This window comes from Bison bison, unplaced genomic scaffold (assembly GCF_000754665.1).
Source record: "Bison bison bison isolate TAMUID 2011002044 unplaced genomic scaffold, Bison_UMD1.0 scf7180017864108, whole genome shotgun sequence".
Lineage (NCBI taxonomy): Eukaryota > Metazoa > Chordata > Mammalia > Artiodactyla > Bovidae > Bison > Bison bison.
Window position 1 is genome coordinate 2,892,369 of NW_011494680.1, and position 20,133 is coordinate 2,912,501.

The 20,133-nt window shown below is 39.2% G+C and overlaps 1 protein-coding gene and 1 long non-coding RNA gene across 5 annotated transcripts in view; one reads left to right on the forward strand and one right to left on the reverse strand.

Annotated features, from left to right (window-relative positions):
* Positions 1-17,374, forward strand: part of LOC104987845 — a 51,858-nt gene extending 34,484 nt beyond the window's left edge. The window contains exon 3 of the long non-coding RNA XR_825176.1: positions 16,998-17,374. This is a non-coding gene — a long non-coding RNA (uncharacterized LOC104987845). The remainder of the gene's footprint in view (positions 1-16,997) is intronic.
* Positions 1-20,133, reverse strand: part of TBC1D31 (TBC1 domain family, member 31) — a 67,076-nt gene that overhangs the window by 26,954 nt on the left and 19,989 nt on the right. For all 4 annotated transcript variants that reach the window (XM_010838920.1, XM_010838919.1, XM_010838921.1 and 1 more), the window contains 6 exons: positions 15,877-16,028; positions 13,144-13,303; positions 10,495-10,695; positions 5,318-5,494; positions 352-431; positions 127-273 (listed from right to left, as the gene is read on the reverse strand). In XM_010838920.1, the coding sequence (XP_010837222.1) occupies positions 127-273; positions 352-431; positions 5,318-5,494; positions 10,495-10,695; positions 13,144-13,303; positions 15,877-16,028 (917 nt within the window). The remainder of the gene's footprint in view (positions 1-126; positions 274-351; positions 432-5,317; positions 5,495-10,494; positions 10,696-13,143; positions 13,304-15,876; positions 16,029-20,133) is intronic.

The following is a 20,133-nucleotide window of genomic DNA, read 5'->3' on the forward strand; positions in this document are numbered from 1 at the left end:
TTTAAATTTGATTACTTGCTGAAGAAGGTGTCTGCTAAGTTTCTCTACTATAAATCACTGTTTTCCCCATTTGTAAGTAATAAGTACCTTGGGGGAGATACACACCGCTGCAAATACTGAACATACCTCTGTAATACTCTGAGTAGCTTCCTGCTTTTGATGGGGTATTTCTTCTGAAGGTTGAGAAATGCCACATGAATGCCTTTATCTATAAGGTTACTAAATGCTGTTTGATTTTCAGGCAGCTGTAGCAGTGAGCGCCAAATGAACATTCTGAAATTAAAACATAGTTTTAACCAAGAAAAACTGGAAGGATAAGACTGATTTAACATGTAAGAATTTAAATTTTACCTGTATTTCGTTGGAAATTCACCATAGCCTTTTAATAAGATTTGTAAACGCTTTTTGTTTAATCCATCTGACAACTCATTCTATAAAGAGAAAAAAAATAGTATCAGTAAGTCCATTGTGGCTTTCTAACTTCAGAACACAATACACAGTAAAAAATATTTTGTATCATGGGACTCTCTCCATACACACAAAATCTTTCTCTCTCCTGAGTGTGTATATACACAGCACATAAAGTTTATGACCTATTATTTACCCTATTATAGGGTCTGACCAACTTTTTCTGTCAACAATCAGAGAGTAAATATTTTAGGTTTCAGGTCAAAAGGCAAGATCAAGGATATTACACAGACACTTATATAGATGCCTATATAATCATTTTAAATGCAACCATTTAATAATGTAAAAGTCATTCTTGGCTGGACTTCCCTGATAGCTCAGCTGGTAAAGAATCCACCTGCAATGCAGGAGACTCCGGTTCGATTCCTAGATTGAGAAGATCTGCTGGAGAAGGGATAGGCTACCCACTCCAGTATTCTTGGGCTTCGCTTGTGGCTCAGCTGGTGAAGAATCTGTCTGTAATGCGGGAGACCTGGGCTCGAATCTCCTGGAGAAGGGAAAAGCTACCCACTCCAGTATTCTAGCCTAGAGAATTTCATAGACTGTGTAGTCCATGGGGTTGCAGAGAGTCGGACACGACTGAGAAACTTCCACTTCATCCTTAGCTTGAGCAGCCAGGGGTCCCAGCACTCAAGCTAAGGACCCCTTAGCTTGGGTCCATGGGCTGCCATTTGTTAATCCCTGTAGCATGGACAATCCATTCTAATATCTTCCTCCTTCTCTTGCTCTCTTTTTTTTCACTTTTATTTTTAATTCAATTTTTATCTTAATGGGAAAATATTTTGTAGATTTAAGAATCATAAACCCATATGTATAGAGTATCTTGTTTAAGCTTAACCATACAAAGCACAAGAGACCATCTGGCTTCCTTTCTTTGAGGAAATGGAAAGGTCAGTAGAAGCTCCCCAACTTGCTCAAGGTCACAGATCTGTTAAGTGTTGGTTCAAGACTCAAAGCCAGATTTTCTGACTTAGTTCAGTGCATTTTTTACCGTAAGAAATAGGTAATCCAGTGTAAGAGGGAGGTGAGGGACAGCCTGAGATAACAGTGAATGAAGAGTCCCCATTTGAGAGCCATGGACCAGACGTCGAGGGCAAGTAGCCCAGACTGGAGCAACATGATCCATGAAAGAGACATGTTCACTGCTGTCATCACCAAGAGACCTGCTGCCATTGAAGCCTCTTTAAACAAAGGACAGATGCCCAGATGAACTGGCCTGAGTTTCATCCTCTCGTCTCAACCATGAGCGGATGAAGTCCCTACTTCCTTTCTGTGTCCTGAAGCCATGATTAGCTGAGCACATGCATTTCACCCATAGAAAGGACCTACTTTGACCCATCATTTAGAGCTGGCTAAGGGTTTCCAAGGTGGTGCTAGTGGTAAAGAACCTGCCTGTTAATGCAGGAGACGTAAGAAACTTGGGTTCGGTCTCTGGGTCAGGAAGATCCCCTGGAGGAGAAGATAGCAACTCACTTCAGTATTCTTGTCTGGAGAATCCCATGGACAGAGAAGCCTGGCGGGCTACAGTCCAGAGGCGGACACGACTGAAGTGACTTAGCGCACACACACGGGATTTTAGAAGCCACCTGTTCTCTGACACATTTCTGTGGGCCTTCCACCTGTAATCCAGACCGAGTGCGGCCAGATGCCCTGATTGTGCGTCACTTTTATTTCCCAGAAGTCAGTCATGACCAGGCCCACTTGTTTTCCCAGGAAATGCTCCTGTAAACTTCCAGGAAAGCTCAAGCCAGACTATGTCTCAGGTATACCATTCAGCTCCTTTTCTCACTAGCACATTCAACTCATAGGGTCAATATTCCCCATTCTTTACACAGCTAGCTTTGTGCCTGCTACTTAAACTAGGCAATATTTTGTTTAGGGCTACATTGTAGAAGTGATAAAACTATAAAGAAAACCAAGGATATAATTAATGCAGAAGTGGGGACAATGGTTACATCTGTGGGACAGGGAGAAAAATGTGATTGGGGACAAGCACACAGGGGACTCCAAAGCTATTGATAACACTCTATCTCTTAATGTGGATATGACTAGGTCCAGAAGAGATTTCATGTGGCAGGTCTGAGACTGCTACCCTTAAAAAGGCCTACAGGTTGGCCCTTGTCTGGTGTCCACATACCTGGGTTTTCAGGAAGTTTCCACCCTCCTCAGAGCCAGTGGGAGCAGCTCACTGTGCCTAACCCGTACAGCGTGGTTTAAGCTTTCTATGCGGGTCCTCGTGTGGAGTTTTGCAATGTACCACACAGGGGGTGCCTATAACCAGCTTCCAGTAAAAACCCTGAGCACTGAGTTTCTACTGGATTTCCCTGGTAGACAACACTTTACACATTCCTCTTTTGATGCAAGCTTCACTTTTTAAAACTGCTTATAGCAGAAAAGAGGCTGTCAAAATTAACGTGAAAAACACCAACAGTTGGTAAGAACATGAAGTGACTAGAAACCTCAAATACCTCATGGTGAGAATATGGATTGTTTAAATCAACCACCTGGGAAACTCTGACAGTATTTACTAAAGCTGAACATATGCAGAGCCCATAAGCCAGGAATTCCATCCCTAGGTTTATACCCAACAAGAGACACATCCTTACGTTCACCAAAGATGCACTAGAATGTTCACAGTAACACTGTTTCTAATAGCAAAAAAACACCTAGAAAACTACTCAGATGCCTACCAACAGCAGAATGGATAAAGCATGGCTTATTCATACCAGGGAATTCTATACAGGTATAGAATGGTTTATGACCACATGGATCTTTCAGATAAAAAGAAGCCAGACACAAAAGGGTACCAATTAAATGATCCAATGACCATAAGCACAAAAGGGGGAGAACTAATCTAAGGCGTTAAAAGTCAAGAGACAGTTATCCTTGGGGTAAAGGGCGGCGTGCCTGGAGGGGAGAAGTGCAGGGCCTTCGCGGCTGCTAGGAAAGGTCCCTTTCAATCTGGGTGCTGACAGTGCAGGTGTATTCAGTCTGTAAAAATGTACTGAGCTCTCCATCTATATGTATGTGACTGACTGATTTACTGTTAATAAAAAGTTTTAAAAGTTCCTGAAAATGCTAGCAGTTTCTCTATTGTTGATATTTTCTTTCAATTCCAGGAAAAAAAAAAAAAAAACCTTATAAAGAAGATAATAAAACTGACTGAAATAGGTAATTCTATTAGTAACTCAGTCTTTCCTATAGAGTTTTAAAAATAATACATAAGTACCCCTATCTTTTAAAAAGTGGCTCAGATGGTAAAGAATTGGCCTGCAATGTGGGAGAACTGGGTTCAATCCCTGGATTGGGAAGATTCCCCTGGAGGAGGGCATGGCAACCCACTCCAGTATTCTGGCCTCGAGAATCCCCATGGACAGAGGAGCCTGGCAGGTTACAGTCCATGGGGTCGCAGAGTTGGACATGACTGAGTGACTAAGCACACAGATAACCAAATATATAGTTCTTGTAGCTTGCTTTTTATATTTAACATACTACAATCATTTCCCTTTCCTCTTAAATATTCTTAGATTTCTACTATAAAGCTCTACCATAATTTATATTGATTAGTTACCTAAAGGCGGACATTTTGGTTGCTTCTAAGTTTTTCTTGAATAAATCACACACACACAAATTCTGAAGAACAATTTGGCTACTATGAAAATTTTTATGCACATGCTCTTACTTAAAAATTCTTCTACAGACATGTTTGTGCAAATGTTCAAAGAATACCCACTGCATCACAGAATGTATTAACAGAAGACTAATATTACAACCTAAATGCCAGTGAGCAGAGTTCTAGTGAGATAAATTAATGTATCTCCATCAATGCAATACTATGCAAATATTTTTAACTGCTGTAGCACTATCTGCACTAACAGTCAATCTGTTAAATGATAAGAGCAAGTTATAAAACAGTAATATAGTGTGACTCCATTTATTAAAAAAAATTAAAGGTAACAGACACAGATATATATGTATATATTTATACACAGAAAATTTCTGAGAGATGAACAATTATTAACGATGATCACCTCTGGGGAGTGCAATGAACAGTGGGCTAGGGCACAGGGAGAAAGAAAAGTGTACTTTTGGGTTTTGTCCCTTTACAGCCTTCAGTGACAGGTAACTGTTAATTCAAGAGACAAATGTAGTTTTAATTTTTCTAGGAACCATGTTAAAAAAGTCACAAGCAGCAGGTAAAAATTAAATTTAATCATTTAACCCAATGTAATAAAAATATTATCATTTGAAAATACAATCAGCATAGTATTATTAATTAATATGATGCTTTTCCTTCTTTAGGGGTAGGAAATTAAGTACAAACTACTATATATAATAAGCTTGTTACATATATAATAGTATAGATATATAACAAGATATACAGCACAGAGAATATAGCTAATATTTTACAATAGCTTTAAATGGAGTATAATCTATAAAAATACTGAATCACTATTTTGTACTAACATAAAACTGTAAATGAGCTACACTTCAATTTTTAAAATATTTTACTTGTGCTCATAATAAAATTTCAGTGTCTGATGTGTACTTCACACATACACCACATTTCACATCAGTCCAGCCACTTGTGACTAGTGGCTACCATATTGGACAGTGAAATTCTATACTGTTTGACTTAAAAAAACAGTATGCATTAATTTTATATTAAAAAGGCTTTTAAATTTTATATTAAGTTTTAAAAAGCATGTTATAATTTCAGTTACAACTTGCTGCTTTTCTAAAATTTTCCTTTTAATTCTTGAGAGAAGGAAGAACAATAATGGACTAGGAATCATGAGACCTGTTTACAGCAGAGTCGTGACAAATGGAAAGTTTAATACAGTCTTACCTCTTTCTTTTCAAAACCACCAGTCAGGTCTTGTTTCAATATTCTGGTCTGTATTTTGCTTTCCCTTGACCTCGCTGGCCGCTGTACTCTCCCTGATGTCACTTTCACCTTAAGATCACCAGAATTCCCTTTCTTCTTAGGCAAATCCTCAATCACTTTCACTAAAGGAGGAGGTGGCTAAAAGGGAGGAAAAAAAATCCAGTGGCTATCTTTAGAAAATAGACCTGCAAACACAGTATTTAAAAATTTTATTTTTAGAAAGAGAAATTAAGGAAACAATTCCATTCACCACTGCAACAGAAAGAATAAAATACTTAGGAATATATCTACCTAAAGAAACTAAAGACCTATATATAGAAAACTATAAAACACTGGTGAAAGAAATCAAAGAGGACACTAATAGATGGAGAAATATACCATGTTCATGGATTGGAAGAATCAATATAGTGAAAATGAGTATACTACCCAAAGCAATTTATAGATCCTCAATGGTGAAAAATTGAAAGCATTTCCTCTAAAGTCAGGAACAAGACAAGGGTGCCCACTTTCACCACTACTATTCAACATAGTTTTGGAAGTTTTGGCCACAGTAATCAGAGCAGAAAAAGAAATAAAAGGAATCCAGATTGGAAAAGAAGTAAAACTCTCACTGTTTGCAGATGACATGATCCTCTACATAGAAAACCCTAAAGACTCCACCAGAAAATTACTAGAACTAATCAATGATTATAGTAAAGTTGCAGGATATAAAATCAACACACAGAAATCCCTTGCATGCCTATACACTAATAATGAGAAAATAGAAAGAGAAATTAAGGAAACAATTCCATTCACCATTGCAACAGAAAGAATAAAATACTTAGGAATATATCTACCTAAAGAAACTAAAGACCTATATATATAAAACTATAAAACACTGGTAAAAATTTTATTTTGGTCAACTTAATACTGTGCCTTGATACAAAAAGTATAAATAAAGTGTCCAAGAATGTTTCCTTGCTGAGTAATGAGTTAAAGCAAATTTCCGCCAAATTCCTTTGAGGAACACAATAAAGATCTTGATTAACAAAGATAAATAGAATTGAATGATTCCTGGAAAGCTGGCCTTAAGTCATACAGCATCAATCCATTTTTATGCCTGCACAATAAAAGTTCGTTGTACAGTAGTAATCTGCAGCCCATGGCCCTCTAAAAGGCTGGCAGAAGCACCCTAGTATTCTTTGGGCTCCAGTGAAATTTCTTTTGAGGGAAACTGTCACATGACTTTCCCCTGACAGCCAGCACCCCTGCCTCTGTCCTCGGTTACATTTTCTAACTTACATGGAGATGGCTCAGTCCCTCAACTGCATCGACAGCTTCAGAGGCTGTGCGCAGACAGCACGGCCTAGACGCCAAACCCTCATTTTGATGGGGCTTGTCAAATAGGAAGATAAGCCTCCAACAACTTCAACTTTCTTGACTAAGACAGTTCGTTTATGAATAACACTTTCTTTGAAATAAAACGATCATCCTTATTCAAAGGAAATGAGCAGGTAAAGTACCTCTAGCTTTCTGAGTTCCAAACATGATTCAAGTATGCTGACTTTCACAGGGTGTTTAAATGTTTGAGACCATTATGGCCGAGTGTTTCCTTAGTAATTAGCCCAGACCCAGATCAAAGACAGACGGATTTGTGTTTTTTAAATAATTTTTTCTTGAAGTCAAAGTGGTAATGCCTCTTATATGAGAACACAAGGAAAACCCCAAAAGTCCAAATGAACGAACATATTTTCAAAAAACACAAATTATATCCATTACCTTGAATCAAGCTGTCATGAAAGCCAGAACACTGTGCTTCCATGATGACATACAATGGAAATAAATCACCATTCTGGGAAAGCTCTTTGACGCAGAAACCAAACTTTTTTGACCTCCTCCTCCCTCACCCGCAAAAGAAATAAGTAGAACAAGGCAAACATTCTGACTCTTTTTAAATAAGACTATAAATAGACTACTTTGAGGTTTCAAACAAAACTTTTTCTCATGCTGCCTTCAAAAGTTCAGGACTTCTGCTTTTGAAGGAACAGCAGTTGTTCACTTAGTTGCTAACTTGTGTTTGACTCTTTTTATGAGCCCATGGGCTGTAGCCCACCAGGCTCCTATGTCCATGGGATTTTCCTGACAATAATAATGGAGTGGGTTGCCATTTCTTTCTCCAGGAGATCTTCACGAACCAGAAATCAAACCCATGTCTCCTGCATTGGGAGGTGGATTCTCTACCATTGAGCCACCTGGGAAGCCCTTGTTTTTGAAATTTGCACCTATTACAGGAGACCCTCGGAGAAGGCAATGGCAACCCACTCCAGTACTCTTGCCTGGAAAACCCCATGGACGGAGGGGCCTGGTGGGCTGCAGTCCATGGGGTCGCTAGGGGTCGGACACGACTGAAGCGACTTAGCAGCAGCAGCAGCAGCACATGAGCCCCTATTGTCAACTGCAGTATGTATGACATGTAACATTATGACGTGTCTAAGAGTAGGTAATGCAATGATATATACGGCACTGCTACTGTACTTTTGTTTTACAATTATTATGAAAACTATTTAAAGTTTTAACTGTATCAGTAAGGGGTTTTTTTAAATAGTGGTTTTCTGGGATACATTATTATTCACATCTGAAAGAATATAAGAATAATGCAAAATATAGTAGCAATAGCTCTGACTAAAGAAAAAGTACAGCAACTACTTACTCTGATTCAATTCTTTGTCTATGAAATATAATTAATAGTAGTCTGACTTCTGAATACTATCCATCTTTAATATCCTTGAACTATCTTCCAGCCTCAGTCTATTCTTCTAAATCATTATTAAAATACTAATTCTAGTGCCACAGTTTTCATAGATCTTGCATAAAAGAATCTCCCAAAAGTTGGAGCCTGAGATATGACCTGAATTGCCACACCTCAGGAGTGTTGAAACTTCAGCACAGAAATAGGAATTAGCTTACTTATTATCAGCAGAATACCAGAAATTCTTCAATGGCAAGAAAATAGGACTTGAAGGAATGGGACATGGTTAATAAGTTTTGTATAAACCTGGGCATTTTGTAAGCCTGGAATAGCCATAGAGACACCAGTGGTGGTGGTGAATATGTCAAAAAAAATCCTACTTCTGTTATAAGCTAGCGTTTCATCAATTTGATCTCAATTTGCTTAACAAATAACAGAGAGGAAGCCAATGACATGCTTATCTTGGTTTTTCTCAGAACTCTCTTTCTGTTAATAACATTTATCTAGCTCTTGTATCGGAGAAGGCAATGGCACCCCACTCCAGTACTCTTGCCTGGAAAATCCCATGGATGGAGGAGCCTGGAAGGCTGCAGTCCATGGGGTCGCCGAGGGTCGAACACGACTGAGCGACTTCACTTTCACTTTTCACTTTCATGTACTGGAGAAGGAAATGGCAACCCACTCCAGTGTTCTTGCCTGGAGAACCCCAGGGACGGCGGAGCCTGGTGGGCTGCCGTCTATGGGGTCGCACGGAGTCGGACACAACTGAAGCGACTTAGCAGCAGCAGCAGGCTAACAATTCTCATTAAGTGCAAATAATGTTATTAAAATTGTTTAAGTCTGCAAGAATAGTAGAGTATAATTCCATATGTTTAAAGAAAATGTATTCACATGTGCACACGACACATACACACAATTCTCATTATCCGCGGTAGTTATGTTTTACAGAGTTGACACAACACTGAGTTACTGAAAACTGAATTTCACCAGCAGACAGATTCACAGATAGAATCTGTGAATATGAAGGTTGACTGTCTACATTTACACACATAGAAAAAAATACTTGGTAGGCATACATTTCAAAATCATCTGAGAATGGTTAGACTTATTGAATTATTTGCTTATCTGTATCTTTTCCTTTTTCTCTGTAACAAGAACTTCTTACTGATGAACTCATTTGTAGGGCAACAGAGACTCAGACATAGAGAACAGGCTTGTGGACACAACGGGGAAAGGAGAGGGTGGGACAAATTGAGACAACAGCACTGAAACATGTGCATTACCATATGTAAAACAGCCAGTGCGAATTTACTTTATGACACCAACACCGGGAGCTCAACCCTGAGCTCTGTGGCGTCCTAGAGGGGTGGCACGGGGCGGGAGGTGGGAGGGCCGGTCAAGAGGGAGGGGACACAGGTGTATCTACGGCTGATTCACGTTGATATACGGCAGAAACCAACACAACACCGTAGAGGAATTATCCTCCAATTAAAAACAAATAATTTCTTTCTTAAAAATATTCCCCTCCCCACCCCAGAAAAGAGAAGGAAACAATCTAAAGTAAAACTTGCTTTGTTATTTGATGCAACAAGCCGGAGAAATTCTATATTACTGTAAGAGAAGTGGGAAGTATATTTCAGATGAAATGTGCAGGGTAACAACAGATGTAGAAATGCACACGGTGTCTAAAAGGGACAGTAAGAGAAGCAGAAAGCACAGGGAAACACGCTAGGTAGAGAAGACAAGAACAGAGAAGACTGAGAGGCAGGCACAAGAGTGGATTTAATGCAAGAGGCAAAGGAAAAGAGGCCACAAGAACAGCATTATTTTAGATGATGAAAGTCTTATTTTAGAAAAATGGAATGTGGAAGATGATTGATGAGGAGGAGCAGGCACCGAGGGCTCTGAGTTTAGGTATATTTATCAAGATTACTATTATTTGAGAGCAGTCAGTGAGCACCAATACAAGGATGGCCGAGATGGCGAACAGGTGGCCCACGTATAGACATTTCAGATTCAAGGATTTCATGACTTAGTACTGACTCAATTCGGGAAACAGAGGAATAGATACAGTCATAGGTGCTCTAAGGTATCTAGACTGCAAGAGGGGAAGAAAGAGAAAAAAATGAACAGACTGGGATTGCGGACTTTTTGCAGGAAACCGATCAGAGGGGTACCTCGAGTGGGACAGGGACAACAAACAGAGGCCTTTGACAAAGGCAGCAGTGTAAGAATGGAGCATAGGTGAGCAAAGTCTGGAGATGTGGCTTTGGGAGTAAGAGCGAAAAAACACATCCAGAAAAAGGGATAATGGTGCGAGGAAGTTACAAAATTGTAACAGAGCTTTTACTTTTGATGATACAACATTTAAATCTTAAAAGAAAAAAGGGAAGTTTACTTGATAACATACCTTATTTATTTCTTTCGTTAAAGTCTGAACTGAGTATATGTTCAGACTGCCATTTTCCATAATAGATGCAATGTACCGTCCATGTGGGCTAATTACTGATGAGCTAATTCCATCATCAAGGCTCCCAATTTCAAAGAGAAGTTTACAAGTCTGTATATTAATAAATCTCATAATACCATCCTGACTTAGCACTCCAAGAACCTAAGAGTAGAGAGAAACAACATGTGAGTTCCTAAAACACATTTAAACTTCAAGTCTCAGATGTTAACTTGACTTATTATGGTGATCATTTTACAATATATACATACAAATACTAAGTCATCATGTTACACACCTGAAACTAACATGAAAGTGAAAGTGAAGGTGCTCAGTCCTGTCTGACTCTTTGTGACCCCGTGGACTATACAGCCCATGGAATTCTCCAGGCCAGAATACTCGAGTGCGTAGCCTTTCCCTTCTCCAGGGGAATCTTCCTGACCCAGAGATCGAACCCAGGTTTCCTACATTGCAGGCGGATTCTTTACCAGCTGAGCCACAAGGGAAGCCCACGAATATTGGAGGGGGTAGCTTATCCCTTCTCCAGTGGATCTTCCCAAGCCAGGAATTGAACCAGGGTCTTCCTGCATTGCAGGCAGATTCTTTACCAACTGAGCTATGAGGGAAGCCCCGAAACTAACATGTTCTATGTCAATTACACCTCAATTTTAAAAAGTCAAACACACTTACATATGTGTGTATTTACATATGTTCTCTCTTGGGGGGCATGCAGTGGTGGGGTGGAGGACAATCAGAGGAGACCATACTCGCAGAGAGCCACGATGTTTATTTAAAATCCCTGATCACGGCTCACGCAGATTTGCCCAGTTCAGGTCCAGGTAAGCCTGGCCCTAACCAGAACCAGTAAGGAGCCTATCCTAGGAGACTACAGAAGGGCCACCTGAGCCTCTTCCCTTCCCACCCAGGCAGGCCTATCTCCACCAACCCCTCCAGGGGAAGGAGAGAGGAGTACAGTTCTCCACTTTGACTCCACACTGGCTGGCAGAAGCGGGAAGGCTGGAGGGCTTCTTTCCCTTCTCCATCCTCAGCTTGAGCAGAGCTGACAGCTGTCCTGCTGCCCCACACAAACCTGTGACCTCGCTGTTGTAACCAGCATTTGGGTTGTGGAGGGAGAAAGTCTGTGAGCTGCAAAAAAGGACAGTGTTGGGGTGGGGGGAAGTCCAAAGGAAGCTAGTCATTTAAGGGGGAAAAAACAGCTGTAACTCATACAACTTGAAAAATTAAAAACACGTACTAAGAAAGCTTAAATGCATAAAACAATAAACTCCTCTGCTGCTTCCTCTACAGGCTCTTTCCCCGGGGCCAGGGGCTGGCAGGCAGTGTCACCAGGTGATTCTGTGAAGCACTGACATCCCTTGTCATGTGAAAGCCTACAGTTTGGAGGTAGCTGGAGGCAATTTGAAGGTGACAATCTAAAAAGCATGCTTTTCTGTTGGTCACATGGAAGGAATCCCCGCATTCAGTTGACGGCACTTCTCTGGAAGGCAAGGTCTATCAAAACTACAGATGCACATAACGCTGGTGCCACTACTTAACTCTGGGATTTTATTTTTCCCTGCAGACAGGATGTGTGAGGTGACATGTGCAAAAGTGATGCAGTGCAGTATTATTTGTGCTAGAAGAGAACTAAAAACAGGTTGAGTGCCCAATAATAAAGGACTGGTTAAAACAATTTATACAGCTGTAAAAAAGAATGAAGTTTTGTACTGATATAGGATAATCTTCAAGGTAAACTAAGTAAAGAAAAAAAATGCAAAATGGGAAAAATATATTATATAACAGCAGTGGTTTTGGAGAGTGAGTAACTGGGCAAATGAGAGAGAAAAGTAAGAGTTCACTTTATGCCTATTTTTTTTAGTGTTTTCAACCATGTGAAAGCATTATCTACTCAGAAAACTTAAAATAGATATGATAAATACACACACACACATACATATATACATAAAACACACACACATATAAAATTTGTTAATGGCAAGACCCAAGATAATTTAAAATAAAGAAGTTAAGGTTCAATTGCCCAACTATTAAACTATTAAAAAGAAAAAGGGTGTATGGAAGGGAAGCACTTTGTAAACTAAGGCTAAATAGAAATAAAACATGTTTCATAGGCTCAAGGCAACCTGTTATGGTAGATAAAACACAGCACAACAAAAAGGCAAGGAAATTTCCGTTCTAGTCCTACTTTTAATCCTTGTAACAGCAGTGTTGACAAGTCACTTAGTTTCATGTCACAGTCTGTGAAACATTTCCTGCCTATGCTCAAAGAATTCTTTAAGGATCAAATAAAAAAAATACCACACTTCATCACCCTGTAAACCGGAGTAAGACATAAAGTATACAGATTTTAGGGAAAAGGGTAAATTATCATTAACATATAGAAACTAAGATGTTTTCCATTCTTTCAGTTTTAGACTCTTAACAAGTTAGAGTCGGACACGACTGAGCGACTGAACTGAACTGAACAAGTTTTTGGCAATTTCAAATCCTTGAAACAATCAGGCTGCCATAAGTTAAATGAGAGCATACAGTGCAGAAATTGGTATGATTTTTCCAAAAAAGTACCACATTACTAACCTTTATGTTACTAACCTGATTAGAACCAGCATCAAAACTATCAGGAAGAAATTCGAGATGGCGAATGGCACGAACTTTGGTGGGCATCTGGATAATTCTAAATAGCTGTTTAGCTTCCAAGCACCACAAATGAATGTGATTTGATTTGCCTCCCGCAGCCAGGATTCGGCCATCCCTGCAGAACAGACAGGTAAAAAAGACTGGATTAATTATTTATAGCAGCACTATCCAACTTGATCCAGTATCATGATGGAAATGTTCTCACCTATGCTGTCCAAAAATATCACTACTGGACTTCCCTGGTGGTACAGTGGATAAGAATCTGATGCAGAGGCCACAGGTTCCATCCCTGATTGCGGAAGATTCCACGTGCTGTGGGCCACTAAGCCCACGCACCACAACTACTGAGCCCTCGCTCTAGAGCCTGAGAGCCACACCTGCTGGGCCCACGTGTCACAACAAGAGAAGCCACCACAGTGAGAAGCTTGCGCACTGCAAGGGAGAGTAGCCCCCACTCACCACAACTAGAGAAAGCCTGCGCCCAGCAGAGAAGACCAAACGCAGCCAAAAATAAATAAGCAAAAACCCAAACAGCAAGAACCAAAATAGTCACGATTAGCCATGTGTGATTACCGAGAACTAAAATGTGGCTAGCACCTGAGGAAATTAATTCTTAATGTTTATTAATTTAAACAGGTGATGTTACAGAGCTGGGAAAGGAAGGAGATCTACTGCAAGAATGATGTGAATGGGCCAGTCACAGGGTGACCTGGAGGAAGAATTCCATGCTTGTCAGTATTGCTGATTGGCCAATACAAAAATGTTGAGACAGGAATAAGGTTAGTATATAAGGAAGAATGAGAGCAATATTCAAGTGTGGCTGAACACTTAAATTAGATGGGGAAGGAAATAAGATGACAAAAGGGAGGGAAGCCAAGACCAGAGGACAAAAGACCTCAGGGGATATGGCGGGGAGTTGGACTTTCCTAAGAGCAATGTAAAGCCTTTCAAGGGAGTTGGACAGGGGAATGATTTAATGATTTAAGAAGATCACTCTAGCTGCTTTGCAGAGACTGAGTTTAGGAAATGAGATTAAAAATACACAAAGTAAGAAAGCTATTATATTGCAGTAGCCTGTAAAAGGGCTTCCCTGGTAGCTCAGTGATCAAGAATCTGCCTGCAAAGACACAGAAGACATGGGTTCAATCCCTGGGTCAGGAAGATCCCCTGGAGAAGGGAATGGCAACACTACAATATTCTTGCCTGGAGAATCCCATGGGTAGAGGAGCCTGGCGGGCTCCAGTCCACGGCATTGCAAAGAGTCAGACATGACTGAGCAACTAACACACACACATCATAGACAAAGGGTTGTATCAAGAGGGTTCAGAGTCGACCTGAAGATAATCTCACTGGTCAAAGATGAGAGAACCAGAGCATCACTAAGAATAATAATTTTAATGAGTCAAACCATGTCAACTATGCTTAAATCCATGAGTTTACAAAGATTAAAGACAGAAGACCTTCAATGGCCATCTCTGAATATGCCAATAAACAATCCATTATTTGGGGGGAAAAGGGTTTTTTTTTTAAGATGAAGAAATCAAGCATTTTATCCTGCTTTTCCTTTACTAACTGTACAGGAAAGTAACCAAAGAGTTGATGAGAGGAAGCTTCTTTCTCGAGAGGGTTCTGGTTAATAAAGGAGAAGGAAAGACAGAATAGTTCCATTTTGCTAACCTCCAATGCAACACAGGATATTTAGGTGATGATCACCAATGACCACTAACATCATAAGAAAGAGTTCTATGTCCCTCCAGATGAAAGTACACCAACCACCTACAATGTCTTCTTGCTCCCAAATCAAACCACATCAGATCAAGCCTCCAACTTACAGGAAATATGACATAACCAGTTTATAGTAAATACAGATGAGAAAAGATCACATTAAATAGCATCACAGGGATGTAAAAAGCAGAATCTAGAATATAGAAAACTACAGGACAAATGACCAGTTCTTTAACAAATTAACTGCAAAGATAATATAAAGAGAGTTATATCAACCAAGGCCATGTGTGAACCTTATTTTGTTCCTAACTTGAACAACCAACCACAAAAATGATTAATTAGACCAATCGTGAACTATGAATAATAATTAGATATAGTATTATGAATTTGTAAAGGTGTAATATAGTACCACAGTTGTGTTTCAAAAAGGGTCCTATCCTTTAGGGATACATGCGGAAATATTTATGCATGAAATGATACACTTGGGCTTTGCTTTACGACGACATAGTACACAAGTAGCAGATAGTTAGCAGTGGTGAAGAATCTGCCTGCCAGTGCAGGAGACACAGGTTTGATCCCTGGGTTGGGACGATCCCCTGGAGGGGGAAATGGCAATCCACTCCAGTATTCTAACCAGGAAAACCCCACAGAGGAGACTGGCGGGCAGTTTACGGGATCGCAAAGAGTTGTACGTGACTAAACACAGGCAGAATTATAGACAAGATAGGAGTGGCTATTAGTTAATGCTTATTATAGCTAATGAGAATACCAGCCTTACGATTCCATATACTTTTTATATTTTTGTGTACAATAAGTAAAAATCTTAATACCATATCTGAGATCATATCTTAGTTTAAAGGAAACTTTTGCTCGTATGACAATAAAATACTGAATGAAAATTTATAAAATTTCACTGGAAGTTAAATTTCTTAAAAATCCTCAGTGTCTCAAAGTGAACATTACCTGGTCACGGCAAACACTTTGTATAATATATTAGAGCTTTCAGGTGGAGCTGGCAATTGATATTTGCAAACAAGAGTATCACATTCCCAGGCGAAGATGGAATTATCTTTAAAACAGCTGAGGATGGTATTACTTAATGGTAGAAAGAAAACCTAAAAAGGGAGGAAAAAAAGTTATTGTTTATATAAGGATCATTTAACCCTCTTTAACAATTCTTAAATATTTAACCTTATAAAAGATTCAAATGAAAATAAGATACCATTTTATGTGTATCAAATTTACTTTAAAATAATGCACAAACTATACAAAACACAAACCATACATATACACAAAATGTACATAGTATATTTATACGTTATATACTAATATACAGTATTAAGTACTAACAACCAAGTGTTAAAAATATTAAATGTGGGTGAAACTATAGAAAAAGGAACTGTGATACACTCCTGCTGGTAGTAAAAACTGACTAAAGATATTGTATATATCTCAAGTCTTATATTTCTTCTGAATAATCAATCTGCTTCTAAGGGTTAATTCTTTGAGGGAAAAAACAGCAAAATGCTTTAAGATAAATATGTATAAATGTTTGCTAAGCATTTTTGCAAAAGTAAAAACTTGAAAACAAATACATGATGTTAGAGATTTTATATTTTATTAGGGATTCTCATATTTTATTAGAGATGCAATTTACTTAATGCACAACTGAGACTGAAAGGTGGAAAAGCTGAAAATGTCATTTTATTCTCATAATTTCTATTTCTCTATTACATAAGCAGTCAGCAATGCTTACTTCAATCATGTAACATTTTTATTAAAATTGACCAATATTTTCTCATAGGTTTCAATGGCCTCAAATAGACCTTTGTGTGCCAGCTGTGTAAAACACACAGAGGGAGGTAGAAAAGGAAGCAAAGAACATGAAAAAAATTCAATACCCTAAGGACAAGCATTCCTAGCTATCCCCTCAAAATAAATTCCTGCCAACAGCTAACAGTTACAGCTCTAGCTATTTATTCTTTTTTCCCTTTATTTTCCCCTCAATACAGCTTTGGTCTTCTATTTTATTCCTCTGAACCACAGAAGAATTATAATTTCTTTATACACTCGTCTGCCCACAGGAAATCTACCCTAAGACCCGATGCATGGAACCCCAAACACTGCGGACAAAACTGAGCAAGAGACGCAACACCCTTCGCAGCTGAAGATACTCAGTTGGTTCTGAGCGGGCAGAAGTCCTGTCTGTCTTGCTTATTCTTGTGTGGTCAGTGGCAAGCACAATGACTAGAACTTAGTAAAGGTGCGCAACAGTTTTTTGTGAATAAATGAATGAACAAATCTTTTTCTTACTAGGTTGTATAGTATACGCATCTTCACCTTTAACAGTTTATGTCGAGTTCTAGGTATTTGTTCTTTGGTTCCACACAGATCAGCCTTCTTACCCGCATTAGAACTGACTCTAACACTTTATATCTGAACACGTCTTCTTGTGTCTACTACTGCGTCTTTACAAGCTTTATTATTTATTTTTTATTATTTTTAAAACATATAACTGTTTTTGCGTGGAAAGAGAGGGGCAGGGACTCATAGAGGAGGCAGAGCACCTTTAAGGATTTGTTACCTTTCATTCTGACATCTTCACAATTTTACTGGTGTCAGAGGGAGTGCTATTAATACATTCCTTGGGGATGAAGTGTTCAGCATCTCTAACACTGGTCTAGAGTGTCTCTGAGTATTCAGAATCTAGACGTAACCATCATCACAGTAGTGAGAGAGATGTCCAGAGAAAGAGAAGGATCAACACGGCATCTACCATGGCTTTCCCCAGTGTTACAAAAACAATGGGTCAATAAAGCATCCACATGAAATATGGCAGCCTTGCAACTAATTTGTATTATTGTCATCCAGCTATTGTATACATATAGTTACGCAATGATTCTAACAGTTAAAAACATTACTATAAAAATTTTAGAGAATTGTAAATATATATATTTACATATATAATACATTATCTCTTTTTTGATAATAATGCTAAAAAACATACATACATGCATACAAAATGTACTATGGACCATACCGGTTAATTAGAACAATCTACTAAGGACCACAGCTGTAAGACTCTAAAAGATGCTAGCTCAACTACATCAGATGCCCAGGCCCTTGCCTGATCCAGCTTCTCCTCACTTTTGTCCTGGGCTCCCTTTATCAAAGACAATCTGGTAGGTCTTTTCCCAACAGTTCCATTTTATTAAGAAGATTTGTAATATGAAGGTCTTTCTGTAATGAATGCATTAAATGAATGCAATCTATAATGAATGCATTAAAACAGTTTCCAATCCGATGTCAAAAAAAGTGTCTTAAATTTTTTATTATAATTAGCAGTATTTTTCTAGAAAAGTAATAAAGTTTATTCCTACTGAGAGAAGCAAAAGCTTAAAAGTTAATGAGCATCAGCTGCTATTTTGAGGAATAGCTGTGATAGATTATTGCCTACATGATTATTCATTACTAGATTTGTAATTTTAATTGCCAGATTTTAATGATTATAAAATTGTTCCTAATGAATCATGTCATTATTTAGATAGTGTCATCTCCTGACAAACAAAAAATGCTTAGAAAAAACTTCAAGAGCACTAATAAAATATATTTTATGAAGGCTGGCTGCACCTTTTCCTTACAAAATATGAAAATCCTAGGCTTCCCAATTCACTTTTGAGAGGTATGTGAATTCTTTTCAAAGTTGAAAGAGTTCAGGATAGTAGTTAGAGAAAGTTAACAGTGAAATGTACAATTCAGCAAAAATTTACTGAGTGCCCATGTATATACAGACTAAGCTTCAGATCAAATCAGTCGCTCAATCGTGTCCGACGCTTTGCGACCCCATGAATCGCAGCACACCAGGCCTCCCTGTCCACCACCAACTCCCGGAGTTCACCCAGACTCACGTCCATCGAGTCAGTGATGCCATCCAGCTATCTCATCCTCTGTCGTCCCCTTCTCCTCCTGCCCCCAATCCCTCCCAGCATCAGGGTCTTTTCCAATGAGTCAACTCTTCGCATGAGGTGGCCAAAGTACTGGAGTTTCAGCTTTAGCATCATTACTTCCAAAGAAATCCCAGGGCTGATCTCCTTTAGAATGGACTGGTTGGATCTCCTTGCAGTCCAAGGGACTCTCAAGAGTCTTCTCTAACATCACAGTTCAAAAGCATCAATTCCTCGGCGCTCAGCCTTCTTCACAGTCCAACTCTCACATCCATACATGACCACAGAAAAAACCATAGCCTTGACTAGACGAACATTTGTTGGCAAAGTAATGTCTCTGCTTTTGAATATGCTATCTAGGTTGGTCATAACTTTCCTTCCAAGGAGTAAGCGTCTTTTAATTTCATGGCTGCAGTTACCATCTGTAGTGATTTTGGAGCCCAGAAAAATAAAGTCTGACACTGTTTCCACTGTTTCCCCATCTATTTCCAATGAAGTGGTGGGACCAGATGCCATGATCTTCGTTTTCTGAATATTGAGTTTTAAGCCAACTTTTTCACTCTCCTCTTTCACTTTCATCAAGAGGCTTTTTAGTTCCTCTTCACTTTCTGCCATAAGGGTGGTGTCATCTGCATATCTGAGGTTACTGATATTTCTCCCGGCAATTTTGATTCCAGCTTGTGTTTCTTCCAGTCCAGCGTTTCTCATGATGTGCTCTGCATAGAAGTTAAATAAACAGGGTGACAATATACAGCCTTGACGAACTCCTTTTCCTATCTGGAACCAGTCTGTTGTTCCATGTCCAGTTCTCACTGTTACTTCCTGACCTGCATACAAATTTCTCAAGAGGCAGATCAGGTGGTCTGGTATTCCCATCTCTTGCAGAATTTTCCACAGTTTATTGTGATCCACACAGTCAAAGGCTTTGGCATAGTCAATAAAGCAGAAATAGACGTTTTTCTGAAACTCTCTTGCTTTTTCCATGATCCAGTGGATGTTGGCAATTTGATCTCTGGTTCCTCTGCCTTTTCTAAAACCAGCTTGAACATCAGGAAGTTCACGGCTCACATATTGCTGAAGCCTGGCTTGGAGAATTTTGAGCATTACTTTACTAGTGTGTGAGATGAGTGCAATTGTGCGGTAGTTTGAGCATTCTTTGGCATTGCCTTTCTTTTGGATTGGAATGAAAACTGACCTTTTCCAGTCCTGTGGCCACTGCTGAGTTTTCCAAATTTGCTGGCATATTGAGTGCAGCACTTTCACAGCATCATCTTCC